The sequence below is a fragment of the Pterocles gutturalis genome, unplaced genomic scaffold (assembly GCF_000699245.1).
Source record: "Pterocles gutturalis isolate BGI_N339 unplaced genomic scaffold, ASM69924v1 scaffold7731, whole genome shotgun sequence".
Taxonomy (NCBI): Eukaryota; Metazoa; Chordata; class Aves; order Pterocliformes; family Pteroclidae; genus Pterocles; species Pterocles gutturalis.
Window position 1 is genome coordinate 7,287 of NW_010097722.1, and position 18,780 is coordinate 26,066.

Genomic DNA, 18,780 nt, shown 5'->3' on the forward strand with positions numbered 1-18,780 from the left:
TTCTCATTTGCTGTTGGTAAGGTACTGGGCTAAATATGTGGTTTGGCCTGGTGTGGACATCTTTATATTGTGTTCAGGCTGTATTTTAGAGTATACGTTCAGCTCCACCACCTGTGGAGCTTATGCAGGCATCCCTTGCCTCAAGAATATGCATTGCTTCTTATGATGTAGAATGCACATGGATGAAGCTTGAAAAATAACTGTTACTGATTTTTAAAATAACCAGTTCTCAAGATATTTTGGCTGTGTGCCTTTGATTTTTGCTTTCATAAGACATGGAGTTCTTGCCAAATGTGGGTTCTGTTTGACTGAAAATAGTGGAGATGGCAGTTGTGCCATCATTTGGGGCATGAGGTGTTGCTCCCAAAAGATTTTGGTACCGTAGGCATGTGTAGTGGGGTAGAAGGTAAGGGTATTCAGTTACTGTAGGATGAGTATTTCTTTTATCTGTTTTCTTACTTTTGATTCTTTATGAGCTTAATGGTAATGTAATGTAGTAGTATTCTCTTTCTGATGAATGTATACTTCATAAAATTTGGGATTTTTTTCTTAGATTTTCAGAAGAAATTCCAACAGAAGAGAATGAAAAGAAAAGTGATATTCTTAACATTTTTTCAGTTGCTTCAGGCCACTTATATGAACGCTTTTTAAGGTAAGGAGAGCTAAGAGGGAAATGAGAATTTCATCAGCATACTGGAAGTGTTCATCATAAAATTAAGCAGTTTAAAGAAACTGACTTTTTTAAAAAGATGTAAAGAATAAATTGTTAAAACATAGAAAAGTTGTATACAGTGAGGACCAAATTAATCTTTGCTTGAGAATAAAATGATTCAACATACAGATGTTAAAAAATACCATTACTCTTTGAAGAAAGAAAAATGTTTACCATGTCTTTCATGAATGCATGTGTGAAGTGTGAAAATAAAGGATGAAGTTCAGCCTCTCTTGATAAAGACAACAGCAGTGACTTCACTAGGGCTGTATCTATTGATGTTAAGTCCAAACTATGGATACTACTACATGGGCATATGGCCTTACTCACCTCAGTGTTCATTCAGTAAGCAATGATTGCTTTGAAGGCGTTCTTACAGTATTGCCTAATCTGTTCACAACCATTTCTGTTAACTTTTCTGATTTCTTTGAGTACTTGTCTACAGGTGTCAGATTTAGTGATCTTTCTATCCTAAAATGGGATTTCACAATTCCTTCATGCATATTTATTTGGAAAGTACTATTTTAATATGTTTTGATTTTTATTTCTCAGTAGTCTGATGCAGTTTGAGCATCTGTGTTTCTTTCCTTCAATCTACAACAACCTTCACAAAGGGAAAGACTTGTTTATTTTAAAAGAGAAAAGATTTAAAAATATTCTACATGCTTCTTTACCTTATTTTAAAGTTTATTATTTCTTCATTTTTAAGGCAGACTTGACCTCTTGTAAGATCGTAAGGCATTGCTTATCTGCTTTTTACAACAAACTAATGCCACAATAGTGAAAAAAAATTGAACCAAAATAGTGATTTTTACAGTTATCAAGGGTTTCTCAAGAGTCTCTTAACTTGAATTATGCTTTCTCTTTTCCAGTGTTTTTCATTTCAACAACCTATTAAATTCAACCAATATATTTCTAAAATAAGTTCTCTCAGAAGCCAAATTCATGTAAGGTGTTAAGTGTTATTCTAATTTTGTCAGGCACCTCTCTTAGAATAAACTTGTGAACAGACCCACTTTTGAAGTTGTTCCTTCTAATATTGCTTAACTAATCTGGATCAAATAAATCCATCTCAAAGCAGTCTCGAACAAATGCTTTTAATTAGAAATAGACAGAAATTTCTGCTTAAACTGGGTTAAAGAAAATTATACTTAGAAAGCTTTAGCACCTTTTCGGTGCAGTTGAATTTTAATGACGTATGTGTATTTGTTTGTTTATTATAGACTTATATTTCCACAGAATTATGATGCTTTCTGTCCTACATCATACAAAAACACCAGTTAAATTTTGGTTTCTGAAAAACTATCTCTCCCCAACGTTTAAGGTAGGAGAGACATCTTCCTTTTATTATTTTTTCTTAAAAATTTTAAGTATTTTTTTTACAGTTGAGTACTTATATAATTCAAATTAAATTTGCACAGTTGGAAATTATCTCTGAATGCATTAAGTCTCGTGTATGGTTCTTTCCTGGAACCCAAAGCCCAGTTATCTATTATAATAATTTATTCTCTGCTGCTAGTCTCCAAGAGCTTGAAGGAAATGCTTTTTATATTTACATAGCTGAGGATGCTGCTAGAACTAAAGAAACATTTAAAAATAATAATTATGTAGTCGGTAAAGCCAACACAGCTGCAACTGTGTTTCAACATTCCCTCTTTTTGCTTCTGAGTCCTTGTGTGTCACATACATGTGCAACTAACAGGTTCTTTGTTCTTTCAGGATGTTATTCCTCACATGGCTAAAAAGTATGGTTTCAAGTATGAGTTAGTACAGTATAAGTGGCCCCGCTGGCTTTATCAACAGACAGAAAAACAAAGAATTATCTGGGGCTACAAAATTCTTTTTTTGGATGTTCTTTTCCCTTTGGCTGTGGATAAAATCATATTTGTCGATGCTGACCAGGTAAGAAAAAATAATGCTGTATAAATGTGTAAGGAATTCAGTTTGGCTTCAGTTGATAGAGTTTCATTCTCTGGGGCCATTTCATTCACATGGTGGTCTTGTAAGACTATTGCAGTTGTATGAGCAGAACCAGTGGTGTTGCAGAATGTGAAATGCAATAATTTCACTTGTCTTTAGTCATGTAGAAGTTAAAGAGTCTCATCACACTGAGTTGCCCTAAATTGCCTCTAATGCCCGTAGGGAGAGAAGGGCACCTGGAGAGGTATGTGCGATCTAAAGGTGCGTTTCACCTAAGGCATATTCGAGTGATTCAGTCTCTGGGCTGATTGTGAGAGGACTTCTCCACTAACTGTGGAAGGGGTCTGAGGTGATTAGTTCAGACTACCTGAACAAATTCTAGATATTCTAAATGGCTGATGTATTTTAGGATGAATCCTGCCTCTTTTGATCTTAAATTTGTATGCAGTCTTTCACTCAGAAATGAATATTGTATAATAGATTGAAAGTTAACATGCTGTCTCAAACAGACAAGACATTGAAGAGTCTCTCACATGGTCATTAAAAACCTCAGAACAAATACGTATTTTGGTCCTTTTCCGAAGCTTGAGAATAAATTAAATTTAGATGTAGCAATGCAGACTGCAACTTTCTGCAGTTTCATCTGGATACAATAGTAGTACTGGTTGTCTGTCCTAACTACTGTAAGGATTTCTTTGTACTCCGAAACAGCTAAAACTTTTTTTTTTTTTAACCACTGATAAATTACATTAGTGGGGTTTGATGGAAGAACGATTGATTAATAAATAAAGGACATTTGTAAAATGTCCTCATAACCTATTTTTAATAGTACTTTACTGCTAGATAAAAAGATTTTTAAAATGATGGCATAATCTTGGAGTGCCCAAGTTAATGTAACGGGAGATGCTCGCTCCTGCATACTCCTATATGCTATACTCCTGCATGAAGGAATTTAATATTGGGCAACAAGAAACACTGGCTTATGAATTAAATATACTTTGTTTTATGTAATTTACTTATTAAATATGTTATACAGATGGCCACAGAATAAACACATTTTATTTTCCTTGAACAATAATTTGGTAAACGTAATTCCAGTGCAATACTTTATGTATACTCTACTGTTGTAGTGTCTCAGGTTTTTTGAAAATTAAACTTTGGGAAGCTTTTTGCAATACCTACCCTCATATGCACACCTTAAAAACAGTATTAAATTATAAAAATAAATATATTTCTATTTAGATTGTGAGAAGTGACCTAAAAGAACTCAGAGATCTGGATCTAAATGGAGCTCCCTATGGATACACACCTTTCTGTGACAGCCGTAAAGAAATGGATGGGTACCGCTTCTGGAAATCAGGATACTGGGCATCACATCTTGGGAAAAGGAAATACCATATTAGGTATGATTACTTCCTACATGTTTTTGTGCAGTTTGTGAATTTGATTAAAATCTCGGTCTTGGTATCGATCACTGAGGCATTCAAAAGCAATTGCCCTGTAGTCATTCTCAGCAAGAGATGAATAAGGCATGAATCCTGATGATGTATTGATTTCACTTTTTGTTTGTAGCTTCAGCTACTTAATTAAAAAAATATTCCTTTAGGATGGGAACAGGTCTTGGTTTCTTGTTACTTTTATTAATGTTATTAAAAATAAGGTGGAACTCCACAACTCTTTGTTCTCTTTTCTATCTTTGTAGTGCCTTATATGTTGTGGATTTGAAGAAGTTCAGAAAGATTGCAGCTGGAGATAGGCTTCGGGGCCAGTACCAGGCTCTTAGTCAAGATCCAAACAGTCTGTCAAATCTAGATCAGGTATATATGGCTTCAAGCAGTTTGGTTTTTTATTTTCTTTGTGTCTTAATATACAGACATTTTGTATCTTCCTATGTATGTTATGTAATTCTGAAACTATTTGCCCTTTACTGATGTTGTAGAAAATCTTCAGGTGTGCATATGAGCACACTTTAGAAAAACAGATAATTATTACTTTAAATAGTTGTTCAATATGAAAAAAAGAGGGAAAAACAGCATAGAGAACAAATGTATTGCACCACTGTCCTTATATTCTTCTTTAACAAGCTCTTTTCTCTTTTTCTTCCTTTTTTCTATTAATGTAAATTTAATTTTTGTAAGCTAACTGCTGATGCGCTCTAGTGGTTGCTGTGCATGGTCACCCTGGGGTGTCTGTAGCCTTCATTTATATAACTACACCAATTTTTAAAGCTATGTGGTGTAAGTCAAGAGTGCAAAACACAAGGAGGTGTTCAAGGCCAGGTTGGATGAGGCTTTGAGCAACCTGATCTAGTGGAAGGTGTCCCTGCCCATGGCAGGGGGGTTGGAACTTGATGATCTTTAAGGTCCCTTCCAACCCAAACCATTCTATGATTCTATGTAACTAGATCCCAGGTGTACAGAGTGTACTTAAATTTAACTTTTTCTTGTGTAGCAGAGGCTCTTTAGCTCAGCAGAAGATTGAAAACACAGCTCTACTGGTTTCTGCCTGAGTACATAATATTTTTATTCATGTCTCTCTTTGGGTGAACTTCAGAGGGCTTAGTAAGTGAGATTGTCCCTACTTTTGTAATTTTCCTTGTGGAATTAATAAAGCACAAAAGGTTTGTTACCTGCCTATAATAGTAAAGAGACCCCAGAGTAGCAAAGCCCACACCTCTCAATGCCTGCATTCCATGCCCTTACTCCACAAGTGAGTTTCTCTCTCCCCTACCTAAGTATACTACTGCCACTTGTTTTTTTTCCATAAATAAAATTAAAAATTTAAAATAGCAGTTCTTATGATACTGGACAAAGAAAAATGGAAACTCAAACTAGAGTGGGCACAGGGAGTTGGAGCAGCCTTAAGCTATGACTGATGTAACAGCAATAGTCAGATTTTACCTCTCTTTTCCAGACAGTAGAATGAATTATTGGCCCAGTATCACACACTTAAGAGTCCTGATGTGATTAGCTGTGTTTTTCAAACATAGTCTTACCTGTATGTACAAGGTGTCTTCGAGAAAGACCTTTAAGATTCAGAAGCTGGTTGCAGGGCTTCCACCATAATGCTGCTTCTTAGAAATAGTCATTAGTTTTATCTAATGTTCTCAAAATATTAAGAATGTGTTCAGTTTTGAGATTCTTATCTTTCAATGGCAGCATTAACAGTTGATAGCATATATCTCTTATAAAACTGTTGGATCAAATGAAAAGCCACTTAAGTATCAGATACCCTTCCCTCAGTACATCAGTGCTGAGAGCAGACATTAAGGTAGGTAAATCTTGGCAGAATGAAATTGGAATTACTTTGGAATGGGAAACATTTCAAAGTAATATTTTCATAGTAATCTGCTTTCTGACTGTATTGATTAGAATCACTTTACCTTCGTTGCTACTACCTACACCAAATACAGTATCATTCACAGAAATACAAACCATAGTGCAGTATCTTTTACAGAATCATGAAGAGCTTTTATCTACTAATAGGGATGCATTACGATAATTTTTTTTTATTTTTTATTGTAAATACCTGACTGGAGTGCTCACCACCTTTCTAAGAAGCAGCAGTCAGCTCTTTGCTAATCTGCCAGTGCTGCTGCCTTCATGGGTGGTAGCTAAGGTTATGCTAATATAATCCACAAAACCGAAGCAGATGGAGTGGGGAAAAAGGTCCTTCTAAATGCCAAGGACAGTAAGTAAAGAACTCTTAGGGAGAAAAATTACACATGATAAAAACCAGACTTCCAGAACAGCACATTTGATTGTTCTTTTTAAAGAGAAGTATGGAAATGTCTATCTATATAAAGATGACGAAACAAATACTTAAAGTATTTATACTAATAATAATCTGTTTAAAAAATAGATCATTAACTATCATGTTCTTTACTTAAAGAAGAAAAATCAGCAGAAAGGAATGTGACAGTAGAATCTCTTATTAAGCGGAAATGTTTTTAGATTTTTAAATTTAGGTTTTATTTTCTAATAAAGATGCTGCTTTAGAGGAGTCCTCCTTTAAAATTATGTAGTTTATTTGACTAAATGTGAAAACACTCATATTGTAAATCAAATCAAAGAACAAATTTTAAAGGTTGTGTGTAAAAGTTTAGAAGACTTTCATTTCAGATGTTTACATATTTTGGATGAACAAGAATTTTGGCACTGACAGTAAAAACAATCTGTTCTTACCCTTGTTCTTTTATTTTTCTGACTCATTAATATTTCCTCTTTGATCTTTTGGGGGATGTATTTTAGTGTTTTTGAGAAAAACTAATTTTATTCTGAAAGGATAAGCAACTTTTTGTTCAGAATTATTTTTAAATGTACTTCAATTTACTTTAAATCCTGGAACTAGTAGCTGTCTTTCTATTTTCTACTCCATATAACAATTTAAAAATTCACAACTTTGAGAGTTACTGTAGTAACGCAGCAGTTGTGATCTCATTTAGAAGGTCAGAGAGGCACAACAGAAAACGAATCCATTTTCTCTTGATATTGAGATGTTGATAAACCATTTATTTTATCTTCCAAAAATTCATAGAACTGAAGTTTTTCAAATAAGAAAACATTTAAATAATGTCTAAATGTCTTGACTCTCAGTGTACTTACATTTGATGTGATTTTCCTTTACTAATGTCTATATTTGAATTAAATAATATGCCTTTTATAATGCAGTTATGTGCTATTTTATTCCATCACATTTAGCAATGTGAATTGGCAAAATAAGATGTGACTAATACTCGAGTGCTGAGACTTATTTTTTAAATATAATGTAAGTGTTGCACATGTGAAGGAGCTTACAAATGGATCGACTAATTACACCTGTTATTTTTAATTATGGCCAGAGTATATGCAGTGTATGACCACCTGAGCTTTGTCTCATTTGTAAATGCTGTTCCCTACATGCAGCAACGTACTGGTTCAGAATTTTCATGCTTAGAATACTTGACTATATAATAAAGGTTTAAAAAAAAAAATTAAACTGAAGGAAGGAAAATAGCCAGAATAGCGGTTATAAAAGCTTTTCCTTTTCACACTCCTGTTTCTGGAATCCATTTTCCTAGAAGGTGGCTAAATTTAGAGCAGTGGCATAATCATATGCTTTTGAGCTTTTTTTTGCAAATTTGAAGAATGTAAAGATGGTTAAGTTATGCTTTAATAATTTCACACAGTCTAATTTGGCTCAGTAGTATTTATAGTATGACATGCAGTACCTGAACCATAAGTCTCAGACAGTAATATTGCTTATGTGAAGCTAAGAAAGGAAAGACCTAAGTACAAGAAAAAATTACTTAAGAAATGGGAGGTGGAATTGGCCATCAGAATGAGAGTTTTGAGTCTACCTGAAAAAGAACTAGGTGAGCACTTAGAAGGAAACGTAAGAGCAATTTGCAGAAGTGGTAATAGGCTAAGATATTGTACTTTTAAGTAGCTGCCTGATAACCAGTTACACTAAATTCAATGCTAATTTATGATTTTTCAAAATTTGTACAGGATCTTCCCAATAATATGATTCATCAAGTAGCTATTAAGTCTCTCCCTCAAGAATGGCTTTGGTGTGAAACCTGGTGTGATGATGAATCCAAGAAAAAGGCTAAAACAATAGACTTGGTGAGTTGATTTTGAGTTAAATTAGTTTTACAGATTAAAAATTTCACTATAATTTCTGTGGCTTTTGAAATGCACATATGCGATGCGTGGAGGCAGCCTTGCTGGAAGGCACTGGAACACTACTTTCCTTTCCTGAAATAAACCTGAAAATTAAATGTTGCTATCTGTAACTGGATATGATCAGCGTTTTTCATACCTGTACATATCATTCCCTGTCTTTTTTTCCATATTCCGTCAGGTTAGTGGACCTCTAGTGAAGCACTGCGAACTGTGCTCCCTACAAAGCAAGTTCCTCAGAAAATGCTGTGTAGAGCATTAATGTTATCATGGTTTTCTCTGCTGATTTCACCATTATAAGCTGGAGATAAAACAGAGCTTAAAAAGCTGAGGAGACTATCCACTCGTAGAAAGAAGAAAATTACTTTCTTTGGGAATTGAAAGAAGAGAGAGAAAATGTTCATCTCTGTCATTATTACCCCCATCCCATTTTTCCCATGTCCTCATTTTTTGACAATCCCCCATGCAGCGTGAGTCATACTTCAGGGCCATAATTCTGAAAAAAAAACAGACAATTGGAATCTGGTGCGAATATTCAGTATGCAAATAACTTCATTTTCTTTGTGTCTTTGCAGTTGTTTAGTGCATAAGAAAGCTTATTTTAACATGGGTACTCTTCAAGAAAGATTGAAATTACATTACTAGATCTTCTTTCAATCCCCATTATCATCTATCACTTTTTATTATGATTTCCACTTATTTTATGGAAGTAATCAATATCTTTTCTAGACAACACTAAAGGATGCATCACAAAATTAATAAAAACCATATCAGATTAATTTCAATATGCTAATGTATAGCTTGTATCTCCCTGTATAACTTGGTCTAAATATTAGTAGCCTTGTGCTAGTTATGTCTCTGCTATCCATGTAGTCAGGAGAAAATAAAAGTACTTACAGTAAAATGTTTGAAATTATTTAAATGGGATTTATTTACAATTTGTTTTGTGTGATTTTTTTGATTAATATAAAGGTAAATGAGCGTGCACACTGTCCTTCAATGAAATTGTAAATTCTAGTGAAATTATTTTAGGTATGAAACAATTTAGAGCAAAGTCGTATGTTGGAGAGTACATATATTACTGGGAGCTGGTGAGAGATAGCCACGTTTATAAAATGTGAGAATTTTAGACAGATATTTAAACTGGTATGGTGACTAGAATCAATGGTAAATAGCAGTTCTCTGAAAAATACTGTCTTTTTTTGCGTAAATGATTTTTTACTGTACTTCTCTGAATTCCTTGTCAAGTTTCATGATTTGCTCTTGAGCAGTTTCTGTCTGATGTTAAACTTATCTTTACTTAGAAGTAATCGTAGACCATTTTGAAACATTCAGAATGTTGTCCCAGTCACCATATGATTACATAGCTAGTTTTTAACAATAATACGTTTGGTGTTCTGCTGTTTATTTTTAGGGATGTTGAGGAAAAGATCACTTAAAGTTCCTTGGAGAGGTGGTATTTTCACATTTACTTTGTTTACATCTACTGTTTTAAACTTCCAGTGCAACAATCCCCAAACTAAAGAACCAAAATTAAAGGCTGCTGCCCGGATAGTTCCCGAATGGGTTGACTATGACTCCGAGATACGAAAACTAATACATCAAATTGAAAAAGAGAAGAAAAATCTAACATCATTCTCTCAAAAAGGTAATTTACATGCATATTCATCTGTTAGCTCTTTAAAATAAATATCAATATTGTGGAAATTAAGATTGAGGTCAGTAGGCACAAATGCTGCATTTGTGCAATTTTTCCTGCACTTAAAGAAATTGCTTGGGTCTTTTAAGTTGTGTGATGCTTCTTTACATAGGAGTTACACTAAGAGGATAAAATCTTTTGTTTCATGACAAAATCTACAAGAAGACTGTTAGTGGTGTCCTATTCTTAGAGTTCAAACACAACCAACCATTTCGTATGATTTGAGCCACAAATATTAAATGAAGTACGTTAGCTTAGACCTCACTTAAGGAATCTGAAGCTCGTACCTTTTAACTCAGTGTAGTCTATTGAGCAGTAGGTTACTGAGTCTCTGTTAATTCACTGGTTCACAAAAATGTTTTCAATAATTTGAGTCCTCAGTGTCGGTCACCTATCTTAAGGCAGTAGTAAGGTATCAGTTACTTATCTTTTCTTATTTATCTATCTTTTTGCCTTGACATTTGCGTGAAACCCACTTGCTGCTCTGCTGACAGAGCAGAACTGTCTCCTTCCCTTTCTCTGTACCGCCCAGATTTGCAGAGGTGGTCTCTGCACCCGGCTACTTGAGCTCCCCTCCTTTCAGGTTTCCTTTCTGGAAATTTCCATGTTGCTACCTCTGTCTTCAGACTGTGGTTTAGAGGTGTCTCTGCTAGTCTCAGTCCCCTGTCCTGTTTCCTTTTCTGTAGCTCTCTGTCCCTGTACGTTCCACCCAACAGCTACCCAAACCCAGGTACATGTTGGCAGCTTTCTTCTCACCCTTACCCAGGCACCTGAGAACAGAGAAACTGGGAGTGTGTCTGGAGTCGCTGGGAAATGTAGGTAGGAAGTCCTGGGAGGTCTCCTGAGCTGCTCTTTTCTGATATGTTACTGCATGGCCAAGTCTGAGGCATGTTTCACAGGGACAGCAACGGGCACATTTGTGCCAGTTCAAATCTTTGCCCCCACACATGGCAATGCTACAGCTTCCCATATTGGAAATGAACAGAATGCTTTCTTGGACAAACAGGTATGTTTTCCCTAACACATGGCATTAGAAGACACTAAAATAAATTTGATGCAGCAGACACCTGCCATGAAAACAATTATTATTAAGGATTGGCAAGTTAGAACGGAAAACATGATCTTCCAGCAGGGTATGGCACACAGCTTTCATAACTGGACTACAGTGCTATGCTTCGTAATACACAATTTATATTGTAATTTGTTTTTTTATTTTAGTTTACAGATTTTGTTTGTTTGGGGTTTTTTTCTAAAATAGTTTTAAAATTAGTTAAACAGCATGAGAAAACAACTCCCTCTTCTAGGACTTCCAATAAGACTTGACTTCTTGGAGTAACGTGAAACAAAAAAGAGGTGATCTCAGCTCTTAAGAGTGAAGAAAAAACTTAGCAGATAAATAAAAGACTCAAATCAGGGACAAACTCAGTTTTTATTATAAACAGTTTTTATCCTTTGTGAAAGCTTATGGTCAACTTTTAACAAGGCTCTAAAAATGAAGTTCATGTTCCTGAACTGACTGACTGACTAGCAGTAAATAGAAAGTAAAGGGCTTTATCCATATTTTACAAAACTAGTCATTAAGTCTTTATCTAATTGTTTTTTATAATTTTTTTTTCCTTTGCTTACAGGTGTTAAGCATGATGAACTTTAGCACAGCCTGTAAACAGCAGTGGTGATAGCCCAATAGTCTTCTGCAAAAGACTGAGTGGAAGTTACGACTGTTACATTGGCACTATTTGTAAAATTCTTTAATGTGAAATCAAATATTTTATAACTTATAGTGTTATTTAAAAAGTTTTAAATAAAATACATAAACAGAAGAGAGAAATCCACAGGTACTTGATTTTTTTTTTAAACCAGTGTAGAGTAGCTTTCCTAATTTCTTTGGTTTTCTTTTCCTTCCCTAAAAGACACTTTGCCCAGAGGATTTTAGAATAAAAAGAATGATGTGTGTGTGTGTGTTCAACTCTTCGAAGATATATGCCACACACATTCACTACATATGTGAAAACTGTTTTGTGTGTATTATTACATGCATTAAGCTAATGTATTTAAATATAAAGGGTTTTGGTTATATGACCATAGTTTTGTCCCTGAAGAAATGTTGTAGTCACAAGAAAAAAATCTCGGTGTAGCAAAGACTCTACAAAAAAAAAAAAAAAAAAAAAAAGGCTTCTGTACTTTAGTACCACATGAATCTTCATTCAAATTTGAAGCTTACTAAAGCAAGCAGTGTCATTTTTAATCTATTAAGCTGGATTGCTGCACTCTTACTAAGTTACAAAGAATCGTTTTTGATTCTCAGGCTCCTTTTGGTCACTTCAATAGTATGCCATAAAATTCCATTATGTTTTCTGGTTCAGATGATTTTCTAACCAGCATACAGTGTATCAGAACATCAGTACCTGAAAGGTGTTTCCAGTCAGTTCTGATTACCATCATTCTGTTTAGAATTTAAAATAAAATAATAAACTAGCCAAGTAATTTTGACTATCAGTGGTGTCTCCTGTAATTTTCCAAATACAGACTAACAAAACTATTGCTCTAATGGACTACTGATAATTTGATCCCACAAAAATTAGCAGTGAAATGTCCTTGCAATACACGTATTTGAAAATAGGAAATTTGTTTGGTAACTGAAATCTAGTGCCTTAAATACATGCTCTGTTGCTGGGCTAGTTTCAAAATAGGTACGACTGACCACAAATTTTTATAACAGTGGCTTAATGCAGTCTGTCAGTCTAAATGCTTGAAATGCTATAAGATAAGGTAATCTGCACTAAGTGGGTGAATCCATGGTGAGTTGCATGAGTGAATCCATGATGAGTTGCATAATATTTTCATATTGGCAAATAAATGAATAAATAATAAGAAAAATAAAGCATATTTTGTATGAACTGTCACTGTCCTCAGGTGTAGCTTATCCAAAATTGCTTATTCTAAGAACAAATATTTAAAATCATGCTTTGCTGATAGTTTTCAAGTCTTGGACGTACACTTTTCTTTTTACAGGATTTTGTATTTTTCATTGTATTATCTTTATGTATTTGGAACAGTTTCAACCTGTCACCTAAGGATTTTAAAAGTTATGTTGTGGGCATTTTCTCTGTATGAAGTACCCAATAAAGTATTTCCTGTGTAACCCAGTAGCAAGAATCAGTAAATCCTAATTTCAGTTCTCTTTAGCTATCCCGTTTCACTTCACTATCTGCTTTGCTGCACTTGTTCTCTGACATCATTAGTTCAGGATATCAGACAGCAAGTTGAACATATTTGAACATAGGAATTTCTTAAGTTGGTATTTATATACCCTATAGATGGACTTATAATTGACTTGGCAGATGTATGTGCACCATTACTATAAATCCAGTGCGTAATAAGGAAAAAACTGATACACCATATCAGAGAAAAAAACCATAATTCAACTGCATACTTCTTTTTCTTTTAAACTTATACTTCCAGCCTGATGTTAGCTCTGCAGCAGCATTTCACATTGATCTGTCTTGGAATTTCATGCATGAAGTGTACAGAGGAAAGCTCATTTTTTCTTTTTACGCCAGAAGTTAAAGGTTCTTTATGAAACCTTTGTTCTCTTTAGTTACGATTATCTGTGTGGGAAATTTCTGTTACACAGTATAAAAAGCAGGTAATTTATGTACTGATTTCTTGTTCATTTTATCTGTAGCATCTTGTTCTTTTAAGAATTGGATTGCTTCTACAGGCTTTTAAAAAGAAATAGCTCTTTAAATATTATTTCCTTGAGATTACTTAAATGATTAGAATATAATCTTTCAGAAATACAATTTGCTGGAGATACAATGATGATTTTAAAGGTTTCATGCCATTTTCTACAGTGTTGTATATATTTGTAAAAAAAAAAAAAAAAGGTTTTACAGCATTTATTTTTCCTGCCTAGTGGTATTTTCAAGAAAAGCTCTTTGTTGAAATGATGTATTGGTTTCTAAAACAAAGAGGTCTAGCAAATACATTAACTACTTCTCTGTCCTGGGTTCAGCTGAGACAGAGTTAACTGTCTTCATACTAGCTAGTAAGAGGCTGTGGTTTGGATTGGTGATGTATCTCTTTAAAGCAGCACTTTGATTCATTAGCATATAATTATATTTTTTAATACCAAACCAATGCATTGTATATCTTGTACAAAATACTAAAGGTGCCGCAGGAGAAAAAAATAATTATCTTCTGTATTATTTTGTATTATACAGTAACCATTAAATAATTGGTTAATAGATCCAAGGCCAAAAACAATTGCAGCAAGTCCTCAAATCTCTTTCTTTAATCTGAAAAAAGTGTTTGTGCTGGAAAGCAACAGCAATGTTCAAAACTCGGAGATGCAGAGAGAGCTTATTCCTAATTGCCAATTTCCAATCTGTGTGCTCTGCTCTGGGAAAGGGAAGAACACACATCCTGTATTATAGGAGCTACTAAAACTTGGTTCAAATGCGCACTAATATTGAGTGATAGTAAACTGTTCAAATTATGAGCTTATACAATTTATATTACTATTAGTGTCTTTTCTACGTCTCATTCTTAATATCAACTAGTAAGTTCAACAGAAAATAAACCAACCTGCACATGGGTTGAGGCAATCCCAATCACAAATACAGGCTGGGCAGAGAATGGCTTGAGAGCAGCCCTGGGAGAAGGACTTGGGGGTATCGGAAGATGAGAAACCGAACATGAACTGGCAATGTGTGATCGTGGCCCAGAAGGCCAGCCGGATCCTGGGCTGCATCAAGAGGAGCGTGGCTAGCAGGTCGAGGGAGGTGATTCTGCCCCTCTACTCTGGTGAGACCCTACATGGAGTACTGCATCCAGCTCTGGGCCCCCCAACACAAGGATGTTGAGCTGTTGGTGTGGGTCCACAGGAGGGCCACAAAGATGATCAGAGGGCTGGAGCACCCCCTCTATGAGGACAGGCTGAGAGAGTTGGGGTTGTTCAGCCTGGAGAAGAGAAGGCTCGGGGGGGACCTTACAGTTGGTCTTCCAGTACCTGAAGGGGGCCTACAGGAAAGCAGGGGAGTGACTTTCTACAAGGGCATGTAGTGACAGGATGAGGGGTAATGGATTTAAACTGGAAGAGGGCAGATTTAGACTAGATTTTAGAAAGAAATTCTTTCCTGTGAGGGTGGTGAGGCACTGGAACAGGTTACCCAGGGAAGCTGTGGATGCCCCATCCCTGGGCATGTTCAAGGCCAGGCTGGATGAGGCTTTGAGCAACCTGGTCTAGGGGAGGGTGTCCCTGCCCATGGCAGGGGGGGTGGGACCACATTTTAGGTCCCTTCCCACCCAAACCGTTCTGTGATTCTGTGATCACTTTTTTGCCCCCATCTTCTGCTGAGCCTCATTCAGATTTACTCTTGCAATGGGTGGATTCAAATCCCCCTGAAGCAGTGGGGTTGAGGCTCCGGCTGTCCCAGTGCCTGAGAGGGTGTGCTCACAGTGAGGCTACTGAGTAATACAGGCTTGAGCCATCATTCATGTTAGCTATTATTTAATCCTGAATGTCAGACACATCCCAAACAGCTCCTTCTGACACTCCTCAGGCAGCTCCATGTTGAAAGTCTCCATTGTTTGTGAATTGCTCTCCCGAAGGCAGAAGTCACACAGTTACAAGCCACAGTCAGTATCGCTGAACCTAAATTTCTCTGTGCTGGAGATCTTGGTTCTTCTATGTTTGAATCCTCCCTCTGGGGAATGAAGTGTTCTGGCAGACTCTCAGCACACATTGCCAGAAATCTTGAAAAGGATGTCACATAACTAGCTTTCTCCAGTTATCAGTGTGTCACTTTGGACCACATTTTGGGCTCCAACAGCCATGTTTTTATCACCCTTAACATGAGCTATCCTATGGCAAGCACCTAGCATTCTCTACTGCACATTAAGTCTTGTAGTTACGACAGTAGGAAAATATGTTTTGCCCACAGAAAAATTCCTCACCTTTAGGAAGAGGATGCAGATGATAGACCACGCCCTAGTGTTGTGAAAACTGCCAAAACTTGGCAACATTATAAGCCCTGATAAACAGCAGCTCAGCATGACTCTACCTGTGCTGCTCCTGTCTCTGTACATTGTGTCCCTCCTCTGCTTAGTCACATGGATACTCTGCTTACAGCTGTGAGCCTGAAGAAAAAAACACCGTCAACCACACAACTGCCAAACCAAGCCAACACTCCTGCTGCAGCTCCTTCACCACTCCTCGTAAAGTTGAGATTCCAAGAATCTCTCCTGGACCGTAACTGCACCTCTTACCTTTGTGCTTTTTTGAGGCCAAGAAAGTCTGCAGTGCTTCTGACAGGTAGGCCACAGGTTTCCACAGACATTGGGAAGCCACACTAAGGAATCTCACATAAAACATGGCCTCTTAAAGAGGCCTTTGCTTCCAACCATCCCCCCAAAAATCTCATCTCCGCTTCTGTTGTCTGCGTTCATTTCCACACCTTTGGCAGCTGCAAGCCGTGTAATTTTAAATTCACACACCTTTGCTCTCACCAGCTGTGTGTACATATCCATGCCCTTCACCACTTTATGCATGGATGTAAGGTATGTATCCTTCACCCACACACATACATGAGCGTGTACAATAAATTGCTTCCAACCAAGAACTCCTAAAAATCAAGTTTCTAAGGGAGAGGTTAAGCAAATAACACGCATGTTTTGATGACTGATGAGGAGCTCACTTACTTACCCTGTCATTCATGCACGTGTATCTGCTCTGGCTGACTTCAGGGAGGACTGTCATCTTCACACACGCCATGGATGTGACTCCGCTTCATTTCTCATGTGGCAGTACAGGGGTTATACCGGTGCCTGGACTGAGCCCTCAGTGGCTGCTTTATGGCAGTGTGTGTCAATTGGCACCTTCTTCAGTAAGTCACCGCTGGAGTTCAGGCTCTCCTGGAGGAGCACTGTGAGGGCAGGGCCTGCTCAGAGGCACATGATGCAGTTACTGCTCTAGCCTCCTACAGACTCTGCCTCTGCAGAGCAGCACTGCCTCTCATCCTCTTTAGGTGGCCTTGAAGTCCAGCTGAAGGAGCTGCTGTGGAAGTAATTCCTGCAGCCTCCACAACTTCTCACCTGCCTCCCAAATTCTGGTGCTTTTTTCAGCCCCCTTGGAACATTCACTGGATTAAAGATAAATATAATAATAACAAAAATCTATTCACTGTCTTTAGAAGTAGTTTTCATCATTGCCTAGAAATCACAGCTTAAAGTACACACCCAGCTTACACATCCCACACACCCTCAGCCACCCATCTTCTCCCCAGAGCTGCTGGCTGGCCGTCAGTTCCAGCCTCGCGAGAGAGGGCAGAGGGGAATTCTTCCAGTCCCTTTGTGTCACCTGCAACCAATGGGCCACAGGCTGTCTTGGGACAGGCTGCTTTCCAGAAAGACTGGCTGCAATTTCATTCTGCCCCTCAGCCCCCCAGAACACAGCCAGGTAACAGTCTGGGACAGTTTGTCATACACTGTCATCTACGTCCTATAAAACACGTCACTGCACTCCTGCTACCTGCTCAGCTATGAGGACGCATGAACCAGCTGTGTCTGGCACAACAGGAAGAAAACAGTTTCGAAACCCAAGCATGAAGCATCTAAATGCCACTTCACTTTTTTATTTACTTGTTAAAGCCCAAAAACTTGCATTAGTGCTTATGAAATTTTAATTTAGCCTCCAAGGCAGCGTTCCAGCAGCCTTTTACTGCATTTCTGCACAGCTCTAACTTTGAGCAGGATGAGGAAAGATGGGCAGATAAACACACTGCACTGCTTTCTTGTCATCATAAATATCTTTATTGTGAAAAATACCATAAAATAATTCCCACAGTTCTAGAAAAAACAGTTCTTGCTTTTTAGATTTATGATTTTATATAAAGACATTTTATAATTTGAAACATTTGATAAATCTGGCTAGCTTTACTTATCCTTCTTAAAACATAGAACTGCTACTTTGAGATCTGCAGAGGGCAAAAAATTATTCTCCCATTTATGTTTTTATTATTATTTTATGGATAAAAGTGTGTATTACAAGCAAACAAACAATACCTTACAATAAGGCACTTTTAAATACAACTAACCTGCTATGCTATACTGGCTAATCTCCAGCAAAGCTCCTACAAATCACAGCCCTAAACAGAAGAATAATTCTTATTCCAAACACTGGTCTGAAAACCAAAATGGTAACAACCTTTATTTTTTTTTTTTTAAAAGTTTAAGCTGACACATTTTCTGTGTATGTCACATGTTTGAGCTCTTAAGTTTATAATCCATTTTGAATCTAATACTGATTTATTAATACATCAGTATTAAGCATGTATCAAGTAAAATACACTCTCCCCCACCTTCATGTTAAAAGAAGTTGGAAACTAGTTTATTAAAACTGAAAGAGAGAATTCATCAGAGAAAGTTCGCATCTACATATAGGCCAATTATTGTAATGATGCTTCATGCACATCTCAGGGTTTACAAACTACCAAGACATATATTTCAATGTTCAGTGATTGAACATTATTGCACTACAGACACCCACTAATAAATAAAAAGGCAATTTCAGCTTCCTTGTACATTGCCTGCACCATTAATGCTCAGTGTGTTACCAGCGCTTCATTTTCTAACACCACATCAGGAAATGCATCACCATATCTGGAGATCCTTGAAATGTAAATGCTTGCTTTTTAACACAACTTTGTCCTTCTGTATATTCAGAAGGACCTTCGAGCTAAAAGCCAGCATCTGCTTCCTTAAAAACAGCACTGCAGTGACACCGC

At 36.7% G+C, this 18,780-nt stretch overlaps 1 protein-coding gene across 1 annotated transcript; it reads left to right on the plus strand.

The window, feature by feature from the left end:
* The first annotated feature begins 387 nt into the window (after positions 1–387).
* Positions 388–11,845, plus strand: LOC104470284 (UDP-glucose:glycoprotein glucosyltransferase 2-like). The gene is made up of 9 exons (XM_010085178.1): positions 388–406; positions 619–652; positions 1,952–2,036; positions 2,432–2,614; positions 3,875–4,035; positions 4,335–4,449; positions 8,122–8,238; positions 9,799–9,943; positions 11,623–11,845. The coding sequence occupies exons 1-9, from the start codon at positions 388–390 to the stop codon at positions 11,643–11,645; spliced, it is 882 nt and encodes a 293-aa protein (XP_010083480.1). The 3' UTR covers positions 11,646–11,845.
* Positions 11,846–18,780: the final 6,935 nt, after the last annotated feature.